Source organism: Dermacentor silvarum, chromosome 1 (genome assembly GCF_013339745.2).
Source record: "Dermacentor silvarum isolate Dsil-2018 chromosome 1, BIME_Dsil_1.4, whole genome shotgun sequence".
Lineage (NCBI taxonomy): Eukaryota > Metazoa > Arthropoda > Arachnida > Ixodida > Ixodidae > Dermacentor > Dermacentor silvarum.
The window spans coordinates 348,186,304-348,212,777 of record NC_051154.1 but is presented as its reverse complement, the minus strand read 5'-3'; the positions used below and the strand labels follow the sequence as shown (position 1 = coordinate 348,212,777).

Here is a 26,474-nt window from a genome sequence, read left to right as displayed (position 1 = left end):
ATATTGGGCTTCATGAAGGCAGTCGAGGGCGTCATCGATACGAGGCAAAGGGTAGACGTCTTTATGAGTGACTTTGTTCAAATTCCGATAATCAACGCAGAAACGCCAGCTGCCGTCCTTCTTTTTCACGAGGACGACAGGGGAGGCCCACGGGCTAGATGAAGGTTCTATGACGTCTTTTGTAATCATTTTGTCGACCTCGTTCTCGATGACTTGACGTTCGTGATGTGATACGCGATATGGATGTCGGCGTATAGGAGTGGCGTCACCAGTGTTGATTCGATGAGCCACGACAGATGTTTGGCCTAGAGGACGGCCGTCAAAATCAAAGATGTCACGATAGGACGCCAGGACCCGGTAGAGATCTTGGGCTTGCGCCTGGGTCAGATCGGGAGCAATCATCTTGTTAATGTCGTCGAGAGACGAAGGCACGAAGTTAGCCGAGCAAGAAGGTGGCGAAACATCGGCATCCTAAGTGCCAATCTTGCAGGGGTCAAGCGCAGAAATGGTGGCCAGCGACATGCCTTGCGGGATAACCTGAGTCAACAGGCTGTCGTTGAGAAGCGGCACGACCACCGTATTGTCAGCAACGGAAACAATGGTGTGAGCCAGGGCGACATCGCGGGCTAACAGGACGTCGATAATCGGAGACAAGACGTAGTCACCATCGGGAATGTCATGTGAAGACGTCAAGTAACCTATGTAGCAGCTTGAGGCTGCAAACGAACGTGGTGGCGAGAGCATAAGCGTGGCGTTATGTCAGCTGGACTGTCGGGAGGATGGGGCAGCTCAAGCTGAAGAGCACCGGTCGCACAATCGATGAGGGCAGAATGAGTGGACAAAAAATCTAAGCCGAGAATAAGGTCATGGGGGCACTTCTCGATGACGGCAAATTCGACGGAAGTGGGATGACCAGCAATGCAGACGCGGGCGGTGCACATCCCAAGAACGGCAGGAGTCCCTCCATCAGCGACGCGGAGGATGCGGGAGGCGGCAGGCGTGAGCACTTTATGAAGGCGTCGACGAAAATCTGCACTCATTACAGAGATGTGCGCGCCAGTATCGATGAGTGCAGAAATAGTTACGCCGTCAACATCAACGTCTAACAAGCTTCGTCTTATCGGCAGCGTCAGAAGAGGATTTGTGGTGGCAGTCGTTAATGCAGCGTCACCTCCGGGCGCTGCATTGTTTAGTTTTCCTGATAGGTACGAGCAGGGTTGAAGGGGGACGACGGGCGGCGAGTCTGTGGTGAGCGCGACGACGGGCGACGGCCTGGAGGCGAGCGTGACTGGTGACCACGCGGCGACGGCGAGCGGCTACTTATCCTGGGGGAAACACCGTCGTTGGGGAAATAGGTCTGGGTTGAAGCCGGAATGCGGGTGCTCTCGGGACGGCGGTAAGGGGTAGACAGCGTTCGAGGCGCCGAGGACCAGCGGGTGGCGCAATAACGGGCGACGTGGCCGATACGGTGACAAGTAAAACATATCGGTCGATCGTCAGGGGTTCGCCACGCAGCAGGGTCGCGATATCGAGTAGCGTATCGCTGCTCTTGATAAGAAGAGGGCGGACGCCACGAAGTTTGTGTTGGGCTGGCAACGGTGCACACAGAGTGAATACCCATGTTGGCGAGCTCCTGCCGGACAACGGCTTGAACGAATGGAGCCGTAATCGAGCTCGAGTCACATGCGTGAACTGGAGCAGGGGTCATGGCCTCAAGTTCGCGGCGTACAATACGGGTCAGCTGATCTGGTGGAACCGACGCAGTGTGCAGAACCGACGGGTGTGCAGCCGTGCGGTCTTCGCAAGAGGACGTTGCCGCCGTGTTGGGAAGCCGGGCAAACGAGTGGCCAATGCGCCGGCTTTTAGCCTGCTCAAAGCGCCGGCACTCCTTTATAATGGCGTCGACTGTAGAACAATTTCTACACATTAAAAGGTTGAAGGCGTCGTCGGCGATCCCTTTCAAGATATGCCCAACCTTGTCGTCCTCCGGCATCTCGGCGTCGGCCTTTCGGCATAGAGCTAATACGTCTTCCATGTACGCGACGTAAGATTCGGTAGCCGTCTGCGCACGTGACGCGAGCGTCTTTGTCGCGGCGATCTTCCGGCCAAGGGGCTTCCCAAACAATTCTCGGAGTTTTTCTTTGCAGGTGTCCCAGCTCCCAATCTCAGCTTCGTGATTATCAAACCATACCTTCGCAGCGCCTGTCAGGTAGAAGATTATGTTTGCCAACATCATGGTAGGGTACCATCGGTTGTTTTTACTCACGCATTCGTACTACGCCAGCCAGTCTTCAACGTCCGCGTCACCGGAACCGGAGAACGTGCCAGGATCCCGGGGTTGCACAAGCACGACCGTTGAAGTGGCGGGCGCTGATGTAGACGCTGTGTCTTCCGCGATTGCAGACAGATGTCCGAAACGACGGCCGCTGCGAAGTTCCGTTGTGAGGCGAGACGTACCCCGCACCACCACCAAAGTGTGACGGAAGCGAGATGGAGGCGAAGGATGTATTTACAAAATATATACAGAGGAGGCTACGGCAAGGGACGTCCGATCCGGGCCAAGAGGTAGCGTCTTCATCGTCGTCTTTGGCGCGCTGCCAAGCATCGCGTTGATCCATGTATGGATTGCTCCGTAACATTATGTACCATTTCCACTACTTCAGCAGGCTTGGCTGTGGCTGAACCGCAAGCTTAGGAACCTTGTCAAATACTACAAGCACAAAATCTTGAACTTCCATACTAGCGAAGTTGTTTACCGATTTTAAGTCGTTCACGTTCTTGTCTTCCCTCCTTGGTAAAATTTTAAATTGCACATTTCAGATATTTTCGCACCTGGCTTCTGGAAAGCTCCCTAAGTATCTGCGCATATGCTGGGCTGCTGCACATATCTTCCAAATATAGAGGCAGAATATTAGTACCTGCGTTCATGCTTCAGCACCTAGAGCATGCGCAGGCATCTTGAAGTTGACTCTGAAAGAGCCAGGAAGCCAAACATGAGGGTGATGAAGCCAGCCAAGAACACGTGCGAAATAAAGCATGCAAACGGATATTAAGCATGTGCAGAGAACATTATCTGCAAGATCCTATTCCCGTGCGGCAAAACCTAAGGCAGACAGGCCGCTGCAATAATGTCACATTTTGAGAGCACAGATGCACGTCAGAAATGCTTGCGTCACTAGAAAACTTGGCGCACAATTCTCTCGGTGCGGCTGCAAGGCTATCTTCAACAGAACTGAAACTTTGGTCAGCCGCAGCTCTGAAAATGTACGCGAAATCTTAAAAGCTCATTTTATGTTAAAAATGACTCGGGAAACCACGTGAGCACACCGTGTCTGGCGCTTGGAGAAACAGCTTTCAAATTCATTGACGAATATTATGTCAACCCATCTTTGCCTTCGCGATTTGAGAAGTGCTTATATGACTGTCATTACCCTCTTCCATTTCTTATTTTAACTCATTTACTCCCACCTGTTCACGTCTTATATACCTGACATGCACCTACGTACAATAAACAGTTGAAAGTTTGCACACATTTACGCCTGTCTCCCTTTTATTGCGATAGCAATTATATGGACACTCCAAGCGCATTTTTGCCGTCGTCGTCGCCGTGAGGTTCCGTATAAAGTCCAACGGCGATAAAATCGTCGCTGCGCGCCGTGCGCTGTGTGTGCGAGTGGAAGCGCGCGAGGGTGAGCCGGCAACGGCAGCTTAATCTCGCGCACGCGAGTGAGGAAGGCGGCCGAAATCGCGCGGTCTTCGTTCACGCGCGAGGCACGGCGAGGAGGCGACGAAGACGAGAGGGGGGTGTGAAGGGGGGGGGGGGTGCGTTCTGCTCCCGCTGCTGCTGCTCACGGAGTTGCCGCGCGAGCGCCTTATTTTGAAAGTGATCTGCGATGCGGACGAAGTGTGTGCTCGCGGGGGCCTCATCTTCAAAGCGATCAGCGATGGGGACAAAGTGCATTCGCTAGTGCCCGTAGCTTCGTATGCGCTGTGCTTTCGACGTTTAGTTCGCGTTGAAGCGAGAGCCAGCGCGAAGGTCAATTTCCTCGCTGCCGCTGGCGCGCTTTTTCACTCCAGCGTTTTCACGAGTTCCGAGGTCATCGAGCGAGATGTGTTCATGTTTACCTGTGACCGCGTGACGCCGTGCTTGTTTATTTGGTTAGTAAGCGAATATTTACAACTTTATATGGCCTAAAAAACTACTATCCTTACTTCGTATAGCTGTCTACTAATTTGCTATCGCAATCGATGCTTCACCTTTCGGGCGAAACTGCGTTTTTTATATTTAATGCGTAAAAAATCAGCGCAGTTAACCGACAGTTGTACCATCTCACCGCAACGGAAGCCTTACGGGAAACGGTATTAAGTGAATTTTTCTTTGGTGTTGGTCCAAATGCTAAATTAAATATTATGCAAAACTAAACGCTAGTGACGAAAACGTCTGTACAAAAATGGCGCGCATGGAATCTACTATCGACCAAAAAAAATCACAGGCCTACGCAGCACAGTCACAGCGTAATCTGGTGGAGCGGCTCAAGAGTAGTCCAATTTCGGCACCACGCACAACAGGGTCTTCGCGGCAAAGTGTCTTCGCCTCGTTTGACGAGAATGATCTGAACTGGCCGTCCGGCGTCGACGGCGAGCTGCGGCTTGTAATGCTCTCTGCACAGCAGTCTACTGAGTCCGATGATGCCTTTTTGTGGCCGCACACGTAGCTCTACGATTCGCTTCTTCAGCAGTAGTTCGTACCTTGCGAGGAGACGCCATAACATGTACCGAAGAGGTATCCAGAATACGTGGCGCACATCTCACATCCCTTGACCCGTGGCACAGTACGTTGTTGTTGTTGTTGTTGATGATGATCGTTTATTGGAATCTTCTAAACGGGATGGTGACAAATAATCACCTAGCCTGCTTGAGTTAACCAGGTCCATTTACATGCAGCATGCAATTGCTATATGCAACTTACATGTCGGGCACGCTGCGTTTGCAGGCGCCTTAACTAGACGGCGCCACCATACTGGCGGAGGCTCGGTATCGCGTTGATTGCGCGCCTCGTCTGAATCGCATATCGTCGTCTGCGCCTGCGCACCTGCCTAGGGCGTGTTTATAGGACATCTTTCCGCTGCCCTATAGCAGGCGCTTGCGTGGCTCAGTGGTAGAGTATCTGAATCCCGCGCAGTGGGCCCGTGTTCGATCCCGGCGGGAACCGGGTACTTTTTTCACATTTCCGGCGATAGCGAACACCGAAACGGCTATCGGAATGAGCCCGTCAAAGCTTACGCTGTAAAAGTTTATGGACCATGGGACCTCAGAAAACGCTTAATATTAGAGCAGCCTTTAAATGTAGCCAGTAAAACCGTACATCACAACGTTGTTCGCATATACCAGTAGAGGCTGGAAATGGGAATACCGGCTGCGTTTTGAGGCTGCGGAGATATTCAGCTTTTTGTCATATGCCTTGGTCCGTAAACTTTTTTGGTCGATAGTACTTTGACGCACTTGCCACTTCTCTGTAGCCGACATCTTGAATTTTCTGTTACCGACTTTTCCTTTCTGTGTAGCCCAAAGCTCCTCGGTTAGTGGACGCTCAAGTTCCAGTTTGTTCACTGAGTGACATAACTTTATTTGAAATCCGGCGATTGGGAGGCCCGGGCCTGGGGCCGCCTAGATGGCTACTGGGAGCTGTTGCTCCCGCACGGCATCCATGGCTCGCTGGACGGCCCAAAGTTGGTCTAGGAGTTCTGAGCTGAGTAGCGTGGCCGACCACCGCGCCCGTAGATTTTCCGGGGAGACTGCCATTTTTTCTTGACATACTTTACATCCCCACAACATGTGTTGAAGGGTGGCTCTAGCAGACTTGCATAGCTTGCATATATCGCTGGCGTATATCTCGGGGTAGAAAGTCTGTAACTGCACGGGATTCACATAGCTTTCTGTTTGTAATCGCCTCCAAGCAACGGACTCAGTTCTGTTCAGTTATGTGTGAGGCGGTGGTAATATTCGCCTCTGATTTTGATAGAATTTTGTAATATCGCTAAATCTTGTTAATCTGTCTTTTTCTCTCCAGATCTCCTCCTCCGCGTTCCCCTGACCGATAGAAGTCACTCCTTGCTCAGCTCAGCGAGTAAGACCTCAAGCTTCGCGGTGTGCTACCTTGTTGGGGTTGATTGCGTGAATGCCTGGAGTCGTATGTGCTAGGAACCAGAGCAATTGCCTGCCGTTCTTCTCTGCGTTAGAGAATTTTGCTTTGTTGACTATGATGATGTGCCACGCCTCAGGAGAGATCCTACCCTTAGCATAGTTTCTAATGGCTGCCTGAGAATCGCTAATTATGTATTGAGCGTTTGTGGAGACCAATGCTAGTGCAATGGCTACCTCTTCTGCTGTCTCCTAATGTTTGGTATTAACTGATACGCGTGTAAGGGGCTTTTGGTTTTTATCTACGACTACTGCCACGTAGCTATTTCTGTGTGGGTATTCAGTTCGATTTTTTTTTGCACACTCGGCTGCTTCTGCTGTCAACTTCTTCACTCCTTGCCAATTTTTTGCTGGTCTATTCGGGTACATATCATTTCCGTGACATTGGTCAAAACCAAAGGTACTTAAACCTCATTTACCATAAATACTATGACTAAAAGTGATCCCATCACTACTTCTTATTTTTAATTCCCATTTTCAGTCTGTTTTTGTCCCAGATAATGGAGAGACACTGGTATTTACTAACAATGTTCAACCTTACATTTCTGATATTGTAGTTAGCGTAGAAGGCGTGTTAAATCTAATTTTAAACTTAAATACCAAGAAATGTGTAGGCCCGAATGGCATTTCTAACTCATTTATAACATGATGGTCGCTATGGACCTCCCAGTGTCTGACTTTCGTACTTAAAAAATCTTTAAATTCGAGCTCGGCGCCTTTTTATTAGAAGCTTCCCAATGTTCTCCCACTACATAAAGCCGCTGATAGAAAAGCCTTGTCTAATTTTAGACCTATTTCCTACTCTCATGTTTTGTAAAATGCTGGAGCACATCATTCATAAACATATAATGGCATTCCTTGAAATAAACAAACCTTAAACGTGTTTAAGCATGGTTTCCTCCGCAAATGTATCATAGTACCCTAACTAGGTGAATTTGCTCATGACATCTCTCTAAACATAAACCTAGGAAATCAAATTTACGCTATTTGCACAAGTTTGACACCACAAATTAGTTAAAGTTAATGATAAAGCTTGACACTATCCTTGATGATCCCCCTTTAGTATCTTGGAGTTCCACTTTTCTTATTAATCGTTCTCACTTCATTAACTTTGATTCAATCGAGTCATCTTTCGTTGACGTTTCTTCAGGAGTACCATAGGGTCCTTCATTCTTTATTGTTATTTGTATATTCTGACCTCTCCCATAATGTCACGTCTAATGTCCGACTCTATGCTGATGACTGCGTTTTTTAATTACTAATTACTTGTGCAACTGATCATCAGCATTACAATGACTCTTTCTCACATTAATCTACATAATGTGACGCATGACAGATGAATACAAACCTCAGTAAAACAATTTTAATGTAATATCATTCACCACCATACTAAACACATCCGGTTTTGATAATTTTTGTAATGTAGTTTCTCTAAGTAAGGGCATCATAATTCAGATAATTAGGTGTAGTTTTATAGCAAACTTCTCGTGAAACAAATGCATGAACCAAATTTCTGATAAAGGTTTGAAAAAGTTGAGTTATCTTCGCCAGCAGTTAACTTCCGCATCTGGAAACACTAAACTGCCGTTATATCAATCGTTAGTCCGCCCAATACTAGAATATGCTTCGGTAGTTTAGAACTCTTATAAGGACTTCGAAATTATTATGTTAGTACGGCGTTAAAAGAGAAGAAATTCGTTTCGTCGTCTGTAGGTATGACCACAACTTTTCGCCAATCTTAGCTCTCGAATCTGTAAACTTATGATCGCATTCTTCTCGCCGGCATGTCGACTCCTTAACATTTTTGCATTCAATTAATAATAATGCCTGCCGCCTCACTGACAGCAAATATAGAAGTCTAGCAAAAAATTAATCTATTCATCATTATGGTTGAAGAAAACGTACACTCGGCAAACAAAAATAAAAATGAAAATCTTTCTGACGTTTCGGCCCGCAATACGGGTACATTGTATATCATGAACCTAATATCACCTCCCTTCTATCCTCGCACCAATATCTTCACATGCAGTTTTTTTCCTCGCTCCTTTGATATATGGGACTCGTTACCCGGTACCGCCCTTTCCTTGCCATTGCCTAGCTTTACTGAAAAAAAAAAATTGGGATTGTTAACGTTTACTCCCATCCCATCTGTGTTCCTGATTTCTTTTGTTGGCGTTCGACATTTGTAAGAGTTGTATTGCTTGATGCCTTGCTTTTATGAAGTGTATATCCCATTTTGGTTGTTTTTTTTCCTGAGTTACAACTTTTTTCGAAATTTATTTCCCTCCCCACTCCCGATATACTCCAAAAGGGTTGCAGTATGTAAAAAAATGGGTACATGCTCAGCGGCCGAAGTTGTCTACTTGGACAGATATTCAGTGGCAGATACCCAATGCCTCCGAATGCTCCTATCCTGCTTGTCTATTCGGGTGCATACATATTCTGGGACGTTGGCCAAGGTTGTAGATATACGCAATGGCTCAGGTTACCACGCAATAGCGGTTGGCAGCCCACCAAAGTTGGGTTTAGTATCCTGAGAATGACTAACATTAATAATGCGCTAAAAACATCGCTATCTGCGTTAAGCGCATATCTATTATTTCATAGTTGTCAGACTTGACTTCATTCTGGTATTCGTTATTTCGAGCTCTGTAGAAATTGTTCGCCGCCAATGAGCACGTCAGAATGGGAGCTCTTGAGGTAGACTTTATCAAGTTCATCCACTTAATACCTGCTGCTCCTCTGTTACAGGTTGTTAACAGCAGTGGCAGTTTCATGATTGACTAAGAAGTCTTCGTTTTGAAATGAGGAAGTTGCTGTATGGTCCTTGTTCGATTGATTCTCGTTTGTTTTTTTGCATGGACTTCTAATATCAAAGGCCATGTGTATACCGCCGCAACTGAATATAATAAAAAATATTTCAGAAAATGTTAATTCAAGGGCGCTGCGCAAAAATAATAAGAAAAAAAAACAACCTGAGACACTAAGCGCCTGGAAGGAAAAAATATCTCACTTTGAGTAACAGCTTTATATGCAAACAAATTTTTGTAGCATATATTTATCTTGTAGCGATTATGTGTCGTTGAATTCTGGGGTTTTACGTGCCAAAACCACGATTTGATCATGAGGCACGCCGTAGTGGGGGACTCCAGATTAAGTTTGACCACCCGGGGATCCTTAACGTGCGACCAATGCACGGGACAAGGGCATTGTTGCATTTCGCCCCCATCGCAATGCGGCCGCCGCGGCCGGGATTTGATCCCGCAGCCTCCTGGTTAGCAGCGCAACACCAGGGGCACTATAACGTAAAATGATTCCAAACTGTTTTGATACCAATTTCTGCAATCAGCCTCCACGATAAGTCAAAACATTTTCGGGCCACTCCCAACTTCGCCTGTCTGTCACGCGAAGTCACGAAAACCGCTATAGCTCCCCATCTGATATAACGTGTACACACTGATTATGCATGATTAAACCGCACAAAAGAAAAATAATCATTCCTGATTCGACGCCTTTTTACCATTAGCCCTCTGCTATTGGTTCAATGTTTTTGGCTACGCCCACTTCGCCTGTCTGTCACGCTACCTCACAAAACCGCGAAAACTCACCATGTCAAAGTGACGTGTATGCGAAAAAAATGCATAAATATGCCGAACAAAACTGAAAAGTTTTCTGAATAGCCACAGACTGCCCCGTTCCGAAAGGAATAGAAGATGGCTGCCCGCCGATCACTCAGGCCCTCGCTACTCGCACATGCTGGTGAGCATGTATTTATTTGCGCATGATAAACCTTTTTGCGTGGCAGTAAAACGTTACCGAGCCCTTTCGACATGCATACGACATTGCTCTGCCAACTCTTCCTTGCTGAGGATCTGTTATAGCGGCATTCTAATCCTTCCGTTGCACGCCGCCGCTATTTTCGACCAGCCACCGCAAGCTAGGTAAGGCGAAGCGGGCCAATCGAAGAAGCCGGCACCACCCTCTTCGTGCGGTTATCTATTTTCACTGTGCGGGCTCGGCCCCATCGAAACCCTCTCCACTAGAGCGTGCTCCTCGCCTCTTGTCAGCCAATTGAATAAGAAAAACCGCTGAGTGTAGACAATGTTATTGGTTTTGAAAGCGAACAAAGGTGACCTCCTATAAACGAGGAGAGTGTTTGATTGGGTTGTTCAGACAACGCTGCGGGTCACCGCCCGATGCTTGCGTCGGTGGTTACGTAAATTTGACGTCAAGAGTTTGGAATTATTTTATGTTATATCGCCCCAGAGCCGCTAAGCCACCGTGGCGGGTTATATGTGTCGTTAGACGGCGAAATCCATCAACACGTATACAAGATCCATCCGCTTGAAATGAGGATGTGGAAAGAGCGTTGTCGCTTGAGATTTGGGTTGCTAAAATAGTCAATGACATTGCAGATAGTGATAGGAAGGTAAGTGCCTCTTGGCGGTGAGAGTCTGCCAGAACTTCAATATGCCAGATGTCGATGTAATAAAGCAATATAGCGATGAAAAGAGCGATTGTGAGCAATACTTAGTAATACAGGTAATGGAATTCAGGTGATTCGATATAACCGTGTCATACTTACTTTAAGTTCTCGTTGAGTGATATAAACCATTTTTAGTTAGAGACCAATACTGCTCTTCTCTGTCAAATGATCAGCTTTTTGATGTAGCCTTTTTGTATTACTGTAAATGAACCCGAAAAAAAAGAATCTCCATGTTGATCTCCATGCCAACACAATTTTTTCTATCCTCGTAATTCGTGCAGGTGCAACAGTCAGGTGCTGATCTTGGATTACAAGCTGTTCGTTCCTGGGACACCCATTGGAGACGGGACGCTTTGGATTTACGAACAACTTCCGTGCGTATTCCGGATTATTATCATCATCATCAGCATCATTATTATTATTAATAATAATAATAATTCCGAAACTTGGCTCGGCAGTGAAATTTCCTCATCAGACTTATTTTCACCGCACTACATCGTCTTCCGCAGTGACCATGACGTAAGTGGCCCTCAACAAAAAGGTGGTGGCATACTTATTGCTGCTGACATTTCACTGAGATGTGTTTGGTGCAACGACATAGAAAATGTGCAGGAGTCGGCTTGGATAGAAGTCAGCCTAGCGCGCTGTACAATGTTGTTAATTGGATATTTCTATATACATCCGCATATTTCCCCTGTCTTGTTTGATGAGGTGATCTCGTCTATTGAAAGTGTAATATCGTCCCATAGCAAGCACAGAGTAATCCTTCTTGGTGATTTTAATACACCTGGAATTGATTGCAACACGGTTAGATATCCTCATTACAATCATTGCATAGAGAAGAAATGCGGCCTGTTGTTGGACTTTTTGTTATTATGTTCCCTTCAGCAGCATAACTTGATCGCCAATTCCTGTGGCAATGTCCTAGACCTTTGCATTTCGAATGCTCATGTTTTAGATGTCTCTCGTTCTGACATGGCCCTTGTTCGTCCCACTAAGTTTCATCCGTCACTGAAGATAACTGCCTCTGTGTCAGCCCTGAGGCAAAGCTCCTCCCGTGGCATAAATGAATCTCGCTTTGCTTTCAAGCGTGGTGATTATGTTAGTTTATATGATTTCTTGTCCACCAGCCATTGGTCACTGGTTACAGACAAAACCAATGTTGCTGGCCAAGTAGGTCTGTTTACGGAGCTTGTTTTGAACAGTATGCGTAAATTCATTCCCCAATACAGGCATGAACTCTCTAATTATCGCCACTGGTTCTTGTCTGAACTTTATAAATGTCCTAAAGCATAAAGATCGCGTTCATCGAAAATCTAGAATTCCTGTGGCTAATGAATGGACAGAAGGATTCCGCTTTTTTCGGAGTTTCTGCAAACGCCTCTATAAGCATGATCACGACTCATATATTGCATTCTTGGAGAAGAGCGCCTCCGACCGGCCGGCGTAATTTTGGAAGTATATCCGCAAGCGCTCTGGGAAACGTGAAGATTGTTTTCGCCTGCTCAACTTTAGAGCAGTAGAAGTCGAAGCAGTAGCGGATTACTTTGCTGCCTATTTCTGATCCTTATATAAATTAAGCGGCAAGTTTCAACACTGGTGTCAATCAGCAGCACATGACGGTTCCTACATCTAGTGCTGTGTTGTTTGATGAAAGGCTCATCAATGAATGCCTTAAACGCTTGGAGCCTTCCTTATCCTGCGGCCCTGATGGCATCATCTCCACAATATTTGTCCCAATATTAATATCTATATATATAACTCTTTGAATACCTCCACTTTCCCTCACATAGGAAACTGTTCGTGTTTATCCTCTATTTAAGTCTGACTGCAAAACCGATGTCTTGAATTATCGCAAATTATCTGACAATCTAGTGCTGTCGCCGCCATTACGCCAGGATTGAGGATCATTGAGGGTTGATGATCATCGAACACTGCCATCGCCTACAGCCTGCACGAACCAAGTGTAAATACTTTGTGCTGCAATCATGCTGTAAGCATCAACATATAGACGAATGATTATAAAATTTTAAATCCTTTGCCCTGTGGGCCATAGATTAGTCCAATGGTGAAACAGCGCTGTGTTGATTATGTGCTTGATTAATACACCCATAGTCGCGCCTAACATCTCCTTTTGTGCCTCAATATCTCCCAATGGCTTCTATTCATACATAACAGAAGTACAGTAAAGGTGTGCTTCAAGCGATTACTTTAGCGTATGTGTGGAAGCATGGTTGCCCTGCGTGCACGTTGACTGAACTAAGTCTTACGACATCTTCAAACGACATTCATGTGCATTACGTCCTGAAACTGAGTCAGTTCCACGAATACAATATTTTACGTAGTATGAGCATGTCATGTGTGATGCAAATGCAGCAACGATATTTCTTACAAAAGCGATGATTCAATACAGCGATCCCTATCTGATTTCTAATTGCTCGAATGATAGCTGTCTGGAAAGAGTGTGTTAATTTCATCTCTCCGTATAAGTGGTAGCATTTTCGGAATACCAATAAAGTATACGGGAGTGGCAACGCTTGTGGCACCATCTGTGACATTGCGCTTTACCAAAGCCCGCAAAATTATCCTTAATTGCCCGATTTTCTATTTAACTCCTATCGCAATTCCGTCAGCAGCGCTGTAATTGCCCGTGTGATGTGGACTATTTTTTTCCTATTCCTTACCTTGAACGACAACACCAACACAACACAAAATGATCCGAACGTGATGTGAGTGAAGGAAGCTGCACAAGTCCTCACAGTTAAAGTCACTTGATCGAAGCGCCTTCGGCAGCTTTACCTGGCAGGCTGGTAAAAGTCATGGATGTACTTTAGTCGCAAACACCGCTGCTGTGTCTACCCTGTTCCGGTCGTTGATTTGTAAAAGGTAATGTGTCGTATACGTGCAGGCTAAAACGTGTCAGCTGTCGTACGCTTGTGGACGTGCGGCTTTATATGACTCCTGTTTGTAAGCCTAAAGCCCCCTCAACAACAATAGCCAGCAGCATCAATGAATTATTCCTCTGGCAGCCGTATAAGCCGTTTCGCTTAGTCCCCGCTATAAGAGAAATCACTACTGCGAAAACAGGCACTTAAGCAATGGGTTATCGTGCTTTGAATTCATTCATATTAGGGCATTTTGTCTACCACGTGAATATATTGTTTCATAAAACAATTGTAAAGTTAATCACTACATCGTGCATTTCCTCCTGCGAATGCACATCTCAATTTTTTACAGGCTTTCACTCATCTCCAGAACTTGCAATTGCTAGGGTAACGTTGAAGGGTGAGGACGTCTCTGCTATAATTCTCATGTATAGTGCTGTTGCATTAACCGAAACGCCACGTGGCAAAACTTTCCTTTATAATAATTGCGTTACACGAACCAGAGCGATGATGTTTTCTTTTTTAACTCTGAATAACCTATTGTATTCGATGGCAGCGGCGTCCTCCAAACATAGTTATTTAATAATACTTGCCGCCATAATAAATGACATGTGATCTTCACTACTTCTCGCACTTTTGTTTGTATCTCAACACAAATCCTTTTGTCCAGAATAATCGTGATTTATTACTTACACCATTTAAGATATATACTGAAACTACGTAATAAAACGGTTGCCCCCATTGCCCTCTTTGAAACAATAAACGCGCATGTGCTGAGGCTCACATATTTAACGCCACATATATTTCCTGCAGGAAGATGACGAGGCATGAAGACATTAGCAGGGCCCTCCGTGACAACAAGTACTGGGCAAGCTATAATATCGCGTAAGTTATTTTCACTTCCGCCTAAATTTTTATTCAGGAAAAACGTGAAGTCTCAAGTTTGCAAAGATGCGGTGTGGAAATAGGTCCGCTCATTTTTTGAGCACAACTGAACAATAACCTACCCATTTCGAGTGCCGCTTTACATAGGATGCTTCGAGAACAAGCAAAACAGGTAGTCAAATAAAATGTCAGCTACGGAAAAGTAAGTCATCATTTAAAGCGGAGTTAACACTGAAAGTAATTACAAAACAAACAACATAAACTTATTCAAAAGTTGTTGTTTTGCTTATTTTTAACACTTCTTGCTCCAAGTATACTAATTTTGCATTAATGTGCGGAGTACCATGTAGGTGTAATGAGGCTAACAAGCCAATTAGCCTTGCAACAAAGAACGCATTCTCTCTCCTACCATGGGCACGACTCGCTTATAAGAAAAAAAGAACGCCATCAGCTGCTATCCTATGGCACTGACTAGTACTTCAAAAACGCCAGAAGTGCTGAGCACGAGGTCGCGGTATCGAATCCCGACCACGGCGGCCGCATTTCGATGGGGGCGAAAGGCGAAAACACTCGTGTACTTAGATTTAGGTGCACGTTAAAGAACCCCAGATGGTCCAAATTTCCGGCGTCCCCCACTACGGCGTGCCTCATAATCAGAACTGGTTTTGGCACGTAAAACCCCATAATTTAAAAAAAACGCCAGAAGTCTCTCAACTTTTCGCAAAGCTTTACGATAATGTTGCAGTAATGAAACACAACTAAACACACACATTGTAGGGCCCTAACATTGCCGTATAAATGTATGCCCCAAGTTGAGTGATTGTAAGGAAACTTATTAAATTTCATTCAATGCTCATGATGAGGTGTACTTTTGTTCAAGTTTTATTTGCCCGTGGAATAACCCCCTTGCAAAAGCGCAGTTGTGCTAGAGCACACAGGGTGTTTCAAGTTAATCTGCATAAAAAGATGAGTCCCCTTATTCTTGGCAAAAGTACTTGAAAGCGTAAAGAACCAAATGCATTAGGCCGACGAACTGGCAGTTTTCACATATACATGTCATGCTACTAGAAGCCAAGTTCAGCTCGAGCTACTCGTGATAAGGAATCTTCATATTTTCCAGCTATTTCGATGATATCTTCAACATCAGCGCACAGCTGCCAAAAGTGCAGCGGTACGGCGACTACTACACATACGAGAACTGTCCACGTGCCAAGATCTTCCGGAGGGACCACGTGAAGGTCAAGGACATGAACTCTATGATAAAGCTTATGAGGTAGGTCCTATCATAGCAACGTAGGTGTTGTAATTATGACGTAGGTGTTATCACTAGGCAGGATGATCCTCCACGTCATATCTCACTGCCTGGCGCGTGACTGCACTGTAACTACTGGTTGCAGCTAAGAGAAAGTAGCGGCGCGCCACGCTGTGAGCTAAATCAGTGCTGGGGTGCTATGCAGGATGCGCCGAGTTTCTCGTTCGCCCGAGTTTTACCCGAGTTTGCTCGATGGCAGTCAGTGAACGGAGATAGTAAGGAAAGTGCAATAACAGCAGGCAAAAAGAAATGTCGAGATCAAGCCGCGTATGACAGCATGAGCGCACCCTGCGCTGCACAGTGCTTCCGCGCTTCAAGCACAGAGGATTGCGCAACAAAACGCGCCAGCGCCGCGCATTGTTATCAACGTATTATCGCAATTTAGCAATACCCTCACTGCCCCGCTGTCTATCTGTACACTTGCCGTGAGCCGCTTGCCACGCCTTTCTCGGGCGCGTCAAGGGCGTGCCTCCTCTTTCGAGCATTATCTTTCTATCCTCCGTCGAATGCGAACAGGGCACATGCGGTGTATTCTTGCACCTACACTTTCCCTCAATCGAATACATTGAAATACAGCAAATAAAATAACAAACATTTTATTTCTTAAAGTATCGGTTTTTCGTTTTGAATGCCATAAATTTGCGATGACAAACGGACATCGAGTGAATTAATGAATTTTGCACATTTTTGCCTCGAGTGGCGACAGTGAGGCGAAAGCTTACAAGCGGGTACATTCTAGAGGGTCGCACTCGCACGCACGAGGGAGTTGATATACGGGCAGCAGTCGCCAGGGGCACTGCAGTGCTATTCTCGATAAAATCGACGCGATAATGACGCATAAAGTCAGTCATGACAATGATCTGTCCATCCCCTGTCTATTATAGGGGAATGGCAACGCAGCACTGCGGCATGGCTGTTCACCGCAAGTGCTTTCACTGGGGCGGCTATTAAGGCCGGCGCTTTACCAACTGAAACGACACTCTATCCATAGAGACGGGGGCCACGGCTGTCGCTGCAAAATTGCTGTGCGGTATTGTAGGGTCCGTAGTGACGCAGCACAGTGCAAATGCAGCAGTTTATCTGCGTGCGTAAAGTCTCCGCTATGCATTTCGAAGAAGAGCGTGCTGCCCAGCGACACAAATCATCGCTTGTCCTCGCTTGCCCAGTGAAGGTTCCTCCGTGCGCATGTACGCAGAATTTGAGTGTGTTGTTCACTCCAATGTGCTTGCCGATTGCCTCTGCTGCTGAGCTAACAGCGATCGCAGATGGATATCGTAACGACAGTGCAGTTATCGCATTTTGGCGGGTGAGGGCTCTTGTGTGCAGTTAGAAAATTAGACTTCGAACGCAGAAGTGTGTTGTGCTTGTGATGAAAAAAAATGCCATCGCACTGGGTGCGTTTGCGCTGACCGCTGACCTTGTTTGCGACACTGCAGGTCCGATACATCACTAATGACAGAGCAGCCATCTCAAATGACAGCTACGATACGTTGTCGTTGGAAAACACTACGCACTGCTCAGGATCGTCGTCCACCGCGGCCGCATCGATGCCTTGCAAGCAGCTACAGTAACCTGCCGATAATTATTTGCTGTGCGCTACATCGCCACAATTCAGGCAATCATCCGTGTTGTGGGGCCATCATAGCCCAAGAAGATATATGCATAAGCCCGCGAAAGTCGACGCTTTTCTTTTTTTTTTTGATAGCGGTGCTCAGTACATCACCGACGACAGTGCGTTATGCGTGTTTTATTTCGCCGGTCAAGATTGTTAACGCCTCTCAGTTCCGCACGACGTCGCTGTTGCCGAAAAATAAGTTGGGCGTGGCCCAACCGTCGTGGGCGCGCACAAGAGTTACATGCCTCGCGCGGGGCGTGACCTATGGTTTTGATTGACAGGCGAACTCGTGCCAAACTCGTACATCGCGAAACCCCCTCGAGTTGAACTCGTGAACATGGCGGCGGCAGCAGCAGCCTGTGTCATCGCATCCAGCGGTAGTAAGCGTCAATATGACCGTCAGGACCCGTTCACTTACATGACCGACGTATATAGTTTCACGTCATTTTGCCTGTCCAAAACGTCAGTGCGCTGGCTGTGTGACGTGTTAGGCGAAGGCCGTCGTCTGCGGAGACAGCGTGGCGGGCTAATTGTGCTTTTCGAGCGCAGAGTGGTGCGACTAGGCTGCGGAGAAAAAGTTCGTCCGATCGCTTCAGCTCTCTCCTAGTTTCTAGCACTGCTCGTCCACCGCGCCCCAGCCCCAGGCCAAGTCCGGCGTCGTCATCGGAGTACTGGGGCACCTGCGAGCACCTGGGATTCAACCCGGACCAACCAACCTGCGCAGGCGAAGCGGTCACATTATATTGGTAGGCTCAGAATGGACGCCGGGCTGCCTTCCGATGCCACAGCTGCCGAAATCAGTTTTCGCAGTTACACGGTACCGCTGCACTGCACGGGCAGAGAGGCGAAGGAAGTTACTTCGCCAACACGGGCCGCCTCGGCCGTCCGAACGACCACCTCTCGAGGCGGCAAATGATTTGGCTCACGTAGTGCCTGAGCCAAAGCGTAGACCTATGGCTGTTGAAGGAGATGACCGGCGACTTGTTTCCTCTATCGGAGCACGCCATCGCCGACTAGAGGAACTACCCCCGTTAGTTCGCGAGGGCCAAGCTGCTGGCGCAACCTCCACTCGGTGTCCCCGGGGAGATAGCGCATATTGACGAGTGCCTTCTTCGTGGCGAGCAAAAGTACAACCGAGGCCGCCTAATGTCGGGCGACAACTTTCCGCTGAGCCGCCAAAATTACGGTAGTGTTAAAGATGGTGGCCCATGGGTCTTCGGCATGTTCTGCGCGACCAGAGGGGTGCTGCGACTATCAAGGTCGACCGACGAAAGGCGGCGATGCTAGGCGCCATTATTGCAGCCAATGTTCAACCGGGGACCATTATTCATAGTGACGAATTGGCCGCATACAAATATATCACAAATTTAGTGGATGCTGACGGGGCTATGCCTCAATCTGCATTGGGAAATAGTCAACCACAGCGTGAATTTTGCGGACCCCATCACGGGCGTCCACAGGCAAAAAAAAAGAAAGTTCTTGTCAAAAAGTGAAGCGCCACCTCGTCAGCGATGGGTACAGGGTAACTGCACCGATGCTGGAGTCCCACTTGGGATGGATGTGGTCAACGGACACGTGCGCTGCAAAGACCCTCTTTTGTGTCTGTTAGAAGCCACGGACCGCTCGGGCTACCCAGTATAAAGAAGCCATCGCTCGACGCTTGACAGTATGAAGGTGCATCGCAAAGTAAAAGAAAATAAAGCGTAGTTTTCTGACCCTTGTATGAGTGCTTTCCGGCGTACCTGAGTGCTTACGCGGTAAGCGCGCGGCAAACCACTTCTGCGCTAGCCGACGCTCACTTCGTCTCGCAGCCTTACTTCAGCGCGAGCAACGAGCAATTTGTTAAAAGCCCAGTGTGAAAACCAGGCGCACACCAATTTGTGCTCGGAAATGGGAGCGCAAGCACATAGCGAGCCGCACCAATCCAATCCAGAGGAAAGAGAAGAGCAACGAGCGATCTGTGGGAACCCCAGTGAGAAAACCAAGCGCACACCAATCGGTGCTCGGAAATGCTAGCGCAAGTACGTAGCGAGCCGTGCCAATCCAATCCAAAGAAAAAAGAGGAGGATAAGCGTCCCCTCGTGGTATTATAACGCGAAACGTATTATACTACAAATTAGTCTAATACACATTCAGTGTACATCTTGTAATCTTTAAAATGCTTATAACCCACATTAATGTCACTAACATTATTGTACTAAATGCATTTATTTTATAACTTGCTTGTGCCTGTAATGCACTCGGTGGAACGACAAACAAGTGAAAGAAGGCACAACCATGCACCGACCGTATGATCACGTGAGCCCCAGTTTGTCGACCGCCCATATGGCAACGCCCAAGGTACCCAGAGTGAATCTAGATAAACCAGTGAAACTGGAGGCGTGCCGACGGACAAACTTTGTCTTGTTACCATTAGTTCTTTCATCTTGGGGCGTCGCCAGAGCTCGTGAAGATCCCGAGTTTCGCCAAACTCGGCGCATGCTGCATAGCACCCCTGGTCTGGTTAGAAAGGCGATAATACGTATAATAAGTAGCAGCTAAAATTTACAGTAACGTCTTCATCACTTCTACACAGTCACAAAGTCAGACATTGAGCAGAGGTACTTGCCTAAACTCCCCTTTGAGAGAAACTCGCGCGCGCACTTCCCAATTTATTTTATTTTATTATTATTGCGATAGCAATTATATGGACACTCGAAGCGCATTTTTGCCGTCGCCGTCGTCATCCCCGTGATGTTCCGTATAAAGTCCAACGCCGATAAAATCGTCGCCGCGCGCCGTGCGTTGTGTGTGTGAGTGACAGCATGCGAGGGTGAGCCTCCTGGACTCCTAGCTCCTGGACCGATTTTTTACGGTTTGCCGCGTGCCGCGGCTCAAGGAGACCAATGAGAGCGACCTGCTTCCGTAACGTGCGCGCGGGAAACTGGTGTCATGTGGACCCGCCCAACCGCTCGTTTCATACTCTCGTCCGGTGTAAGCCGGAAACTCGTTTCGCACTATCGTCTGCACGCGTAGGTTGGCTAGCACGCGTCAGCTCCCGGCCGGAGTTGACAGATAATTCGAGAAGGGGGAAGGAGTCTATGCTGTCACGTGATTGCCGCAGCGGCGCGTCGCTGGTTGGTGTGGCCGCCCTGTCGCAGCTGCGTCTTGCCGCCGGCGGCCCGCCGCGCGCGTTTTGCTGCTAGTGTGTACGTGCGCAACTTAATCTCGCGCACGCTAGAGACTTAGGCGGCCGGAAGCGCATGGTCTTCGTTCACGCGCGAGGAACGGGGAGGAGGCGAGGGAGACGGGAGGGAGCGTTCTGCTTACGCGGCTGCTGCTCGCGGAGCTATCTTGAAAGCGATCTGCAACGCGGCGCGGGCTGTCGCGCGCACCGTATCTTGCAAGCGATCTCCACATGGCTCTGACCTTTGTATGCGCTGTGCTTTCGCCGCTCTGTTTCCGTTGAAGCGATAGACCGCACGAACCGTCGCTCGCTGCGGTGGCCGCGCTCGTTCGCGCCAGCGTTTTGACAGTGGTTGTCTGCGGTCATCGAGGGTGATCTATTCATGTTTACTTGTGCGCGCTGACACCACACTTCTTAATTCAGTTAGTAAGCGCATGTGTCCAAGTTTATGCAGCCAATAAAACTACTATCCCTACTCCGTATAGCTGTCTACTTTATGTTTTCCCGACGGTGAGGCGTAAACAGCCGCGTCACTGATGGGCGTCTACTAAGGACGTGGCAGTTGCACTCTTCGGCTGCTCAGTTTCGCTTTTCTGTGTAAAATTGGCCGCAATTCATTACGCTGTAAAAATTGGCCGCATGAAGTTTCTCCAATTCTGGAAACGTCTATGAGCTCGTCGAGTGGCGCTCTTCTTTTCATTGGGACCAGTCGCGTGGCTCTATTGGTTAAAAACTTATTAATCTAAGTTCCATAATTACTTGTCTAATTACTTCACCCAGCCATTTTGAAAAGTGTGGTGAAAGCAGTCTAGAGGAAATATTTTAAACATCTCATCTTTCGCATTTCTAAAAGAAAAACTCAAGCACGATTCGTGAGACACCCGGTATAATGTGTTGATAACACATTTGATGTGACAGAAGCAAAGCGACAAGTTGTGAACAAATGTTTCTTTCGTTTTGATTAGAGGTTTTACAAATTGGTAAATACTAGGGTCTGGATCGATGTCCGGAGTTGCACGACTCTGTTAGCTGCTCCGCAGTCAAATTTAACTTCTCGCTCGTACAGTACACCCGCGCGCTGCTGCCTTGCAGGTACAACGACTACAAGAATGACCCGCTCTCGCGCTGCAATTGCACGCCACCGTACAACCCAACATACGCCATTGCTCCGCGCTACGACTTGCTAGACCTGCATAGGACGTACGACATACCAGAGATGTACCCGAGGGCTGTGGGCGGCATTGATGTCAAGGTGAGAAGCTGTCAAAAAACCAAAACAAGTTATGCTGACAATGCTGTAAAAACCGGCTCGCTGTTGCAGCAAGGTGACGTCGAACTGTTGTTTAATGCCTAACAACAAAACTATACTATGCAGCGGCGGCGCCATTCGTTATAATAAATATCTGCCCTCGTATTATTTATTAACCCGGAAGCTTTAGCACATTCAACTAGCCACTTGAAAGAGACCATCTCTTGTTCTTGTTCAATATGCACCAGTCTGGTATCCGTATTACAAGATGTCGATGTTTTACTGCACACTAGTGCTTGATGGGCATTTGCGGAACAGGAAGCAAACTAAGTTACAATAAGGAATCGCGTATGCAGACTTCTAGGCAAAACAGCGTTGTTTTACAGCAAAAGTGTGGTAAATACTTGTCAATTGTACGTGCAGCTGAGTTAATGCTTCGACGTAATAGCATCACTAACACAGCCGTCACGTTAGCTAACTTGGTCAAGCCCTCTAGTCGTCATGCTGTGACTACAGGTTCGATTCTCGCTGGCGAAAAAGTATTTTTTTCCACGGGCATTTATATTTTCAACTGGTTCTCCAGCATAACGTTACGCAGGGACGATAGAAATAATGCAAGAACACCGCTGTCTGACAACTGAATTTGATTGGATGAATGGAGGAACTTATACAGCGATGAAAAAAAAATGTCACAGTTTCGCCCTAAGGGTGAAGCAACGAATGCGATAGCAACACAGCAATGTCATACGAAGTAAGGTGAGCGGCTTTGGTAGCAATATGAATTGTAGTAAACATGAGCTGATTAAGTAAGCAGGTGTGCTGCGGCGTAAGTAGACCGACATGAAGAGAGACTCGATGACCACGAGAAGGCGCGTGTGAAACGGTGGTGTTGATGAGAAGCGCTTTCCGTGGGCAGCGCGTGTGAAGGGACACACCTGTAGCGCTGCACTGCCGATCCGGGCAGCATTGCATGTGTAGCGTGCGTTGGAAAATGTGGCCCGACTATTACTAACTGAATGAACAAGCGTGGTGTGAGCGCGCACAAACAAACACGAATAGATCATACTGAATGACTGCAGACAACGACCGTCAAAACTCTGGCAGCAAGCGGATATGCCGCAGCGGCGAAGGTACGTGCGGTCTATCGCTTCAACGGAAACTGAGCGGCGAATGCACGGCGCAGAAAGGTCAGAGCCGTGTGGAGATAAGAGACGGTGCGAGCGAGCGACGAGCGCGGTTGTTGGCAAAGTGGTAGTGTGCCTCCCCCCCCCCCCGCTCCCTCCGGCGCTGGCTTCCCGCTTCCTTGCTTGTGCGTGGGAGATTGAGTGCGTTCGCTCTCCGTGATAGCGCGCATCCCCGCACGCTTCCGCTCTATCATACGGCACACGGCGAAGATTTTATCTATAGGGAACCTCACGGCGACGGCGACGACGACGGCGACGCCGACAGCAGAAATCCGGTTGAAGTGTCCATATAATTGCTATCGCAATAAAAAAAACCGAGGAAACTTGAGACAGTATAGGATGACACAGATGCACGTGTCATCCTAGTGACCGTGGCTCTAGGCACCTTGTACCGGCAAGAGGGCACTACGACACTCTGATCTTCCATTGCAGCGGCGGCGAAACCAACCGCTAGGAATGCGAAGAACATGCTACATTACAAACAACAAGGACCCACGCTTTGTCATTCATTTGAATGTTACGCAGTTACGTACCGAGCTCTCCCGAGCTGTAGCTAGTAATGTCCAGGCTTTCTGATCTCGATCGCATGCATGCCGAGTGATTCGGAGCATTTGCAATGGGACATTTTCAAAGCATGGGCACTATTGTCTCATGATAAGCGATCGGAGATGGCCCAGCGAATTCGTGTCGCGTCCCTCCCATTTTGCTTCCTCCGCTCTCTAAACTGTGTGTTGTGGCGCAGCTGTCAATTGTGGAAAACTTCATTGGAAGGTACCTATACGCAAGAAAGGCAGCTTTTGCATGAACATGCTGCCAATCGCCTTATCCTAGAAGGAAACAGAATGTCTGTCTCTAGCTATATTAGTTGCTGTGTTCCTTCCATAAAAATCAGTTGTTAGCAAGCGGTATTCTTGTTTTCTTTCTGTCATCCTTCTGCAACGTTATACTGGCGAACGAGTGGATACACACCAACTATCCCCGAAAAATGCACTGTTTACATTCTCTTTTGACTACAGGTGACCAACTACACACTGTTTGCGTCTCTGGAGTTCGTCGGGGTGAGCGGGCCCACGTGGGACGACCAGCCGCCGTTCCAATGGAGCACCAGCGGTTTCCTGGACAGTCATGTCGGTCACCCCGACAAGTGGCAGTTCGCGCCGGTGATCCGAAAGTGGGCACAGCCGCGAGTCCAGTGGTTCGGCGAGCGGGAGAGGCTCCATAACTCCGCAGCGTCTCGCGTGTCGCGGACAGCCTACTAGCCGCTACTGGGCGCGGCGTCAGCTATATGGAATCAACAAGTCCTCATTTCTAGTTAGCTGAGCTTGACTAACATGTATACCACTGGATCTCTTACTAGAACAAAAGGAAACTTCGTGTCATAACTCAGTGGGTCGGGGTCTCTCCAAAACGAGTTGGAGAGCTCCAAAATGTTTATACCAAAGAAGCTATAGCGTTATACCACCGCGGTAGTGTTTAACATGAAATGTTCCCAGATACCTGATTGAACGCAGCACGGTAAATGACTATTTACATGTGCCCGCTACTCATTGGTCCTTCGAAGAGCTGCGAGACAGTTAGTTACTGCCCTGGTAGACAACTTCCTGAAAATATCCCTTTTCAATTATTGCCTCCATGGCGACTTCGCCATGAATGGACAAGCTGGACAAGCTCATCTCCGATGTGGTGTGTTCCGTAATCCTCGGCGTGGACCATCTCTAAAATAAATGCATCTAGACGGGATTTGTATGATCTGCTCTTGATTGCATTTCTCCAAGCAGGTAGCCGTAGAATTCTCAAAGGAAAATTGAAACGGCTTCGACATTTTCAATGCACTCCCGTGCTTTTTTTCTAGTGTAAGCTGTGAGCCTGCTGCCTGTCGATGTCAATATATTGCATCGTAGAAAACGCACTGGCCCGAATGAACTCTGCGAAATCGGACACACGAATATCCCGTCGTCGGGAATGGTAATTCTGGCATATAAAACAAATGAAGATGAAGTTTCTGGTTGATATACGACACCAGCTCCGTGTCACACATGCATGAGGGCCTGCAGAGCGAGGCCCGTGTCGAGATTAAGAAAAGCGTCAAGCGACGGGTGAGGAAGTGCGCTGCAGAAGCGCCTGTTCCAAATTTTGGTAGAAGGTTTTATGGCCTCGAAGCTTGCGGCTTTCATGCACTAGAACTCATCTAGAAGACACGGCGTTCTATACTCTTCAGCACATCTTTAAATTAGTGCAGATTACTGAAAAACTTTGGCAGGGCGCTGGCATGATGGCTAATTGTAATTACCTGAAAATTTACAGCTAGAATCATCTTCGTTCATTGGACTCAATAAACCTCGTCCACTATTTTTTTTCTTCTTTTCCGAATGCATAATAAAAACTTTCATATCCACACTGGTGTAGTTGGTTTGTGCCATTCCAGCACACTAATCGCAACAATCTACAGGAACCCAAAGCACATCTTCGTATACATTGCGCGCGATAAGCTAAAAAAATGTGTATGTGGAGAAGGGGCGATTTGCACCCTGCTTGTGGCGTGCAGCACCCTAAGATTTCAGTGCTTCTGAAAGCCGAAAAGAGTCCGTGCCCCAGCGTTTGTATAGGCACCCTGTACTGTTCAGAGGGCGCTACGACGTTTTCATTTTTCACCCCCGCGTCGCCGACACCGGCCGCTAGAGACGTGATGAAAATGATACGCCATTCCAAACGATAGCGGCCTATATTGTCGCTCGTCTGAGTGTTATGCCCTGGGCATGCGCACTTTCGACGTTTTCACAACTCGGACACTCCTACCCCGTGATAAGCGATCGAAAGTATCCCGGCGAATGTATGCAGCGTCCCTCCAGTTTTGCTTCCACCACTCGTTAGGCTGTTTGTTCTGGCGCTGCGGTCTACTCTACAAAGCTTTAGCGCAGTGTGCCTTACCAGATACAGTAGACAGTTTTAGTAGAATGACAACAATGTAGAATGACAACAATGTCAAGCAATAACCTGACACTAAAGCAACGTGTGAGATTCTGAAGTGCTTTGTTGTGCTGGAAATCAGAAGCTGAAATCGAAAAAAATATGGCAGTGAAATTTAAAACGGCACCCTCGATTTGTTTTAAATAAGCATTGATATTTAAAAATCTTCTAAAGGGATGCCTTTGTTGAAGAAAAATAATGAACAACTTAATGAAAATGACAGAAAACATACATTAGCTTTCAAAAACTTATAATCACATACCTTAAGGTAATTGCCGTTTAACATCTTAGAGCAGGTGTTGTGCTTTACAATGCCGAGCATTAAAACGAAACATTTTCTTATATCTGCCACTTTAATTTGTTTCTCATTAAGGGCCTAACCCACAATACTATAACCACGATTTATTATTCTTTAACCGATCCCAAGAGCTTCCTCAAGGATGGTATGCCCAAAGCATGTCAGCAGTTTGACCTGTTTCTCATTTTGCATCCTGAATAAACAAGCTTCTTCTGACAAAGCTGTA

At 47.4% G+C, this 26,474-nt stretch overlaps 1 protein-coding gene across 1 annotated transcript in view; it reads left to right on the top strand.

Moving 5' to 3' along the window:
• Positions 1-24,242, top strand: part of LOC119444559 (putative phospholipase B-like 2) — a 50,262-nt gene extending 26,020 nt beyond the window's left edge. The window contains exons 7-11 of the mRNA XM_049662584.1: positions 10,969-11,061; positions 14,386-14,457; positions 15,578-15,730; positions 21,643-21,802; positions 24,000-24,242. Coding sequence (XP_049518541.1) covers positions 10,969-11,061; positions 14,386-14,457; positions 15,578-15,730; positions 21,643-21,802; positions 24,000-24,242 — 721 coding nt within the window. The remainder of the gene's footprint in view (positions 1-10,968; positions 11,062-14,385; positions 14,458-15,577; positions 15,731-21,642; positions 21,803-23,999) is intronic.
• Positions 24,243-26,474: the final 2,232 nt, after the last annotated feature.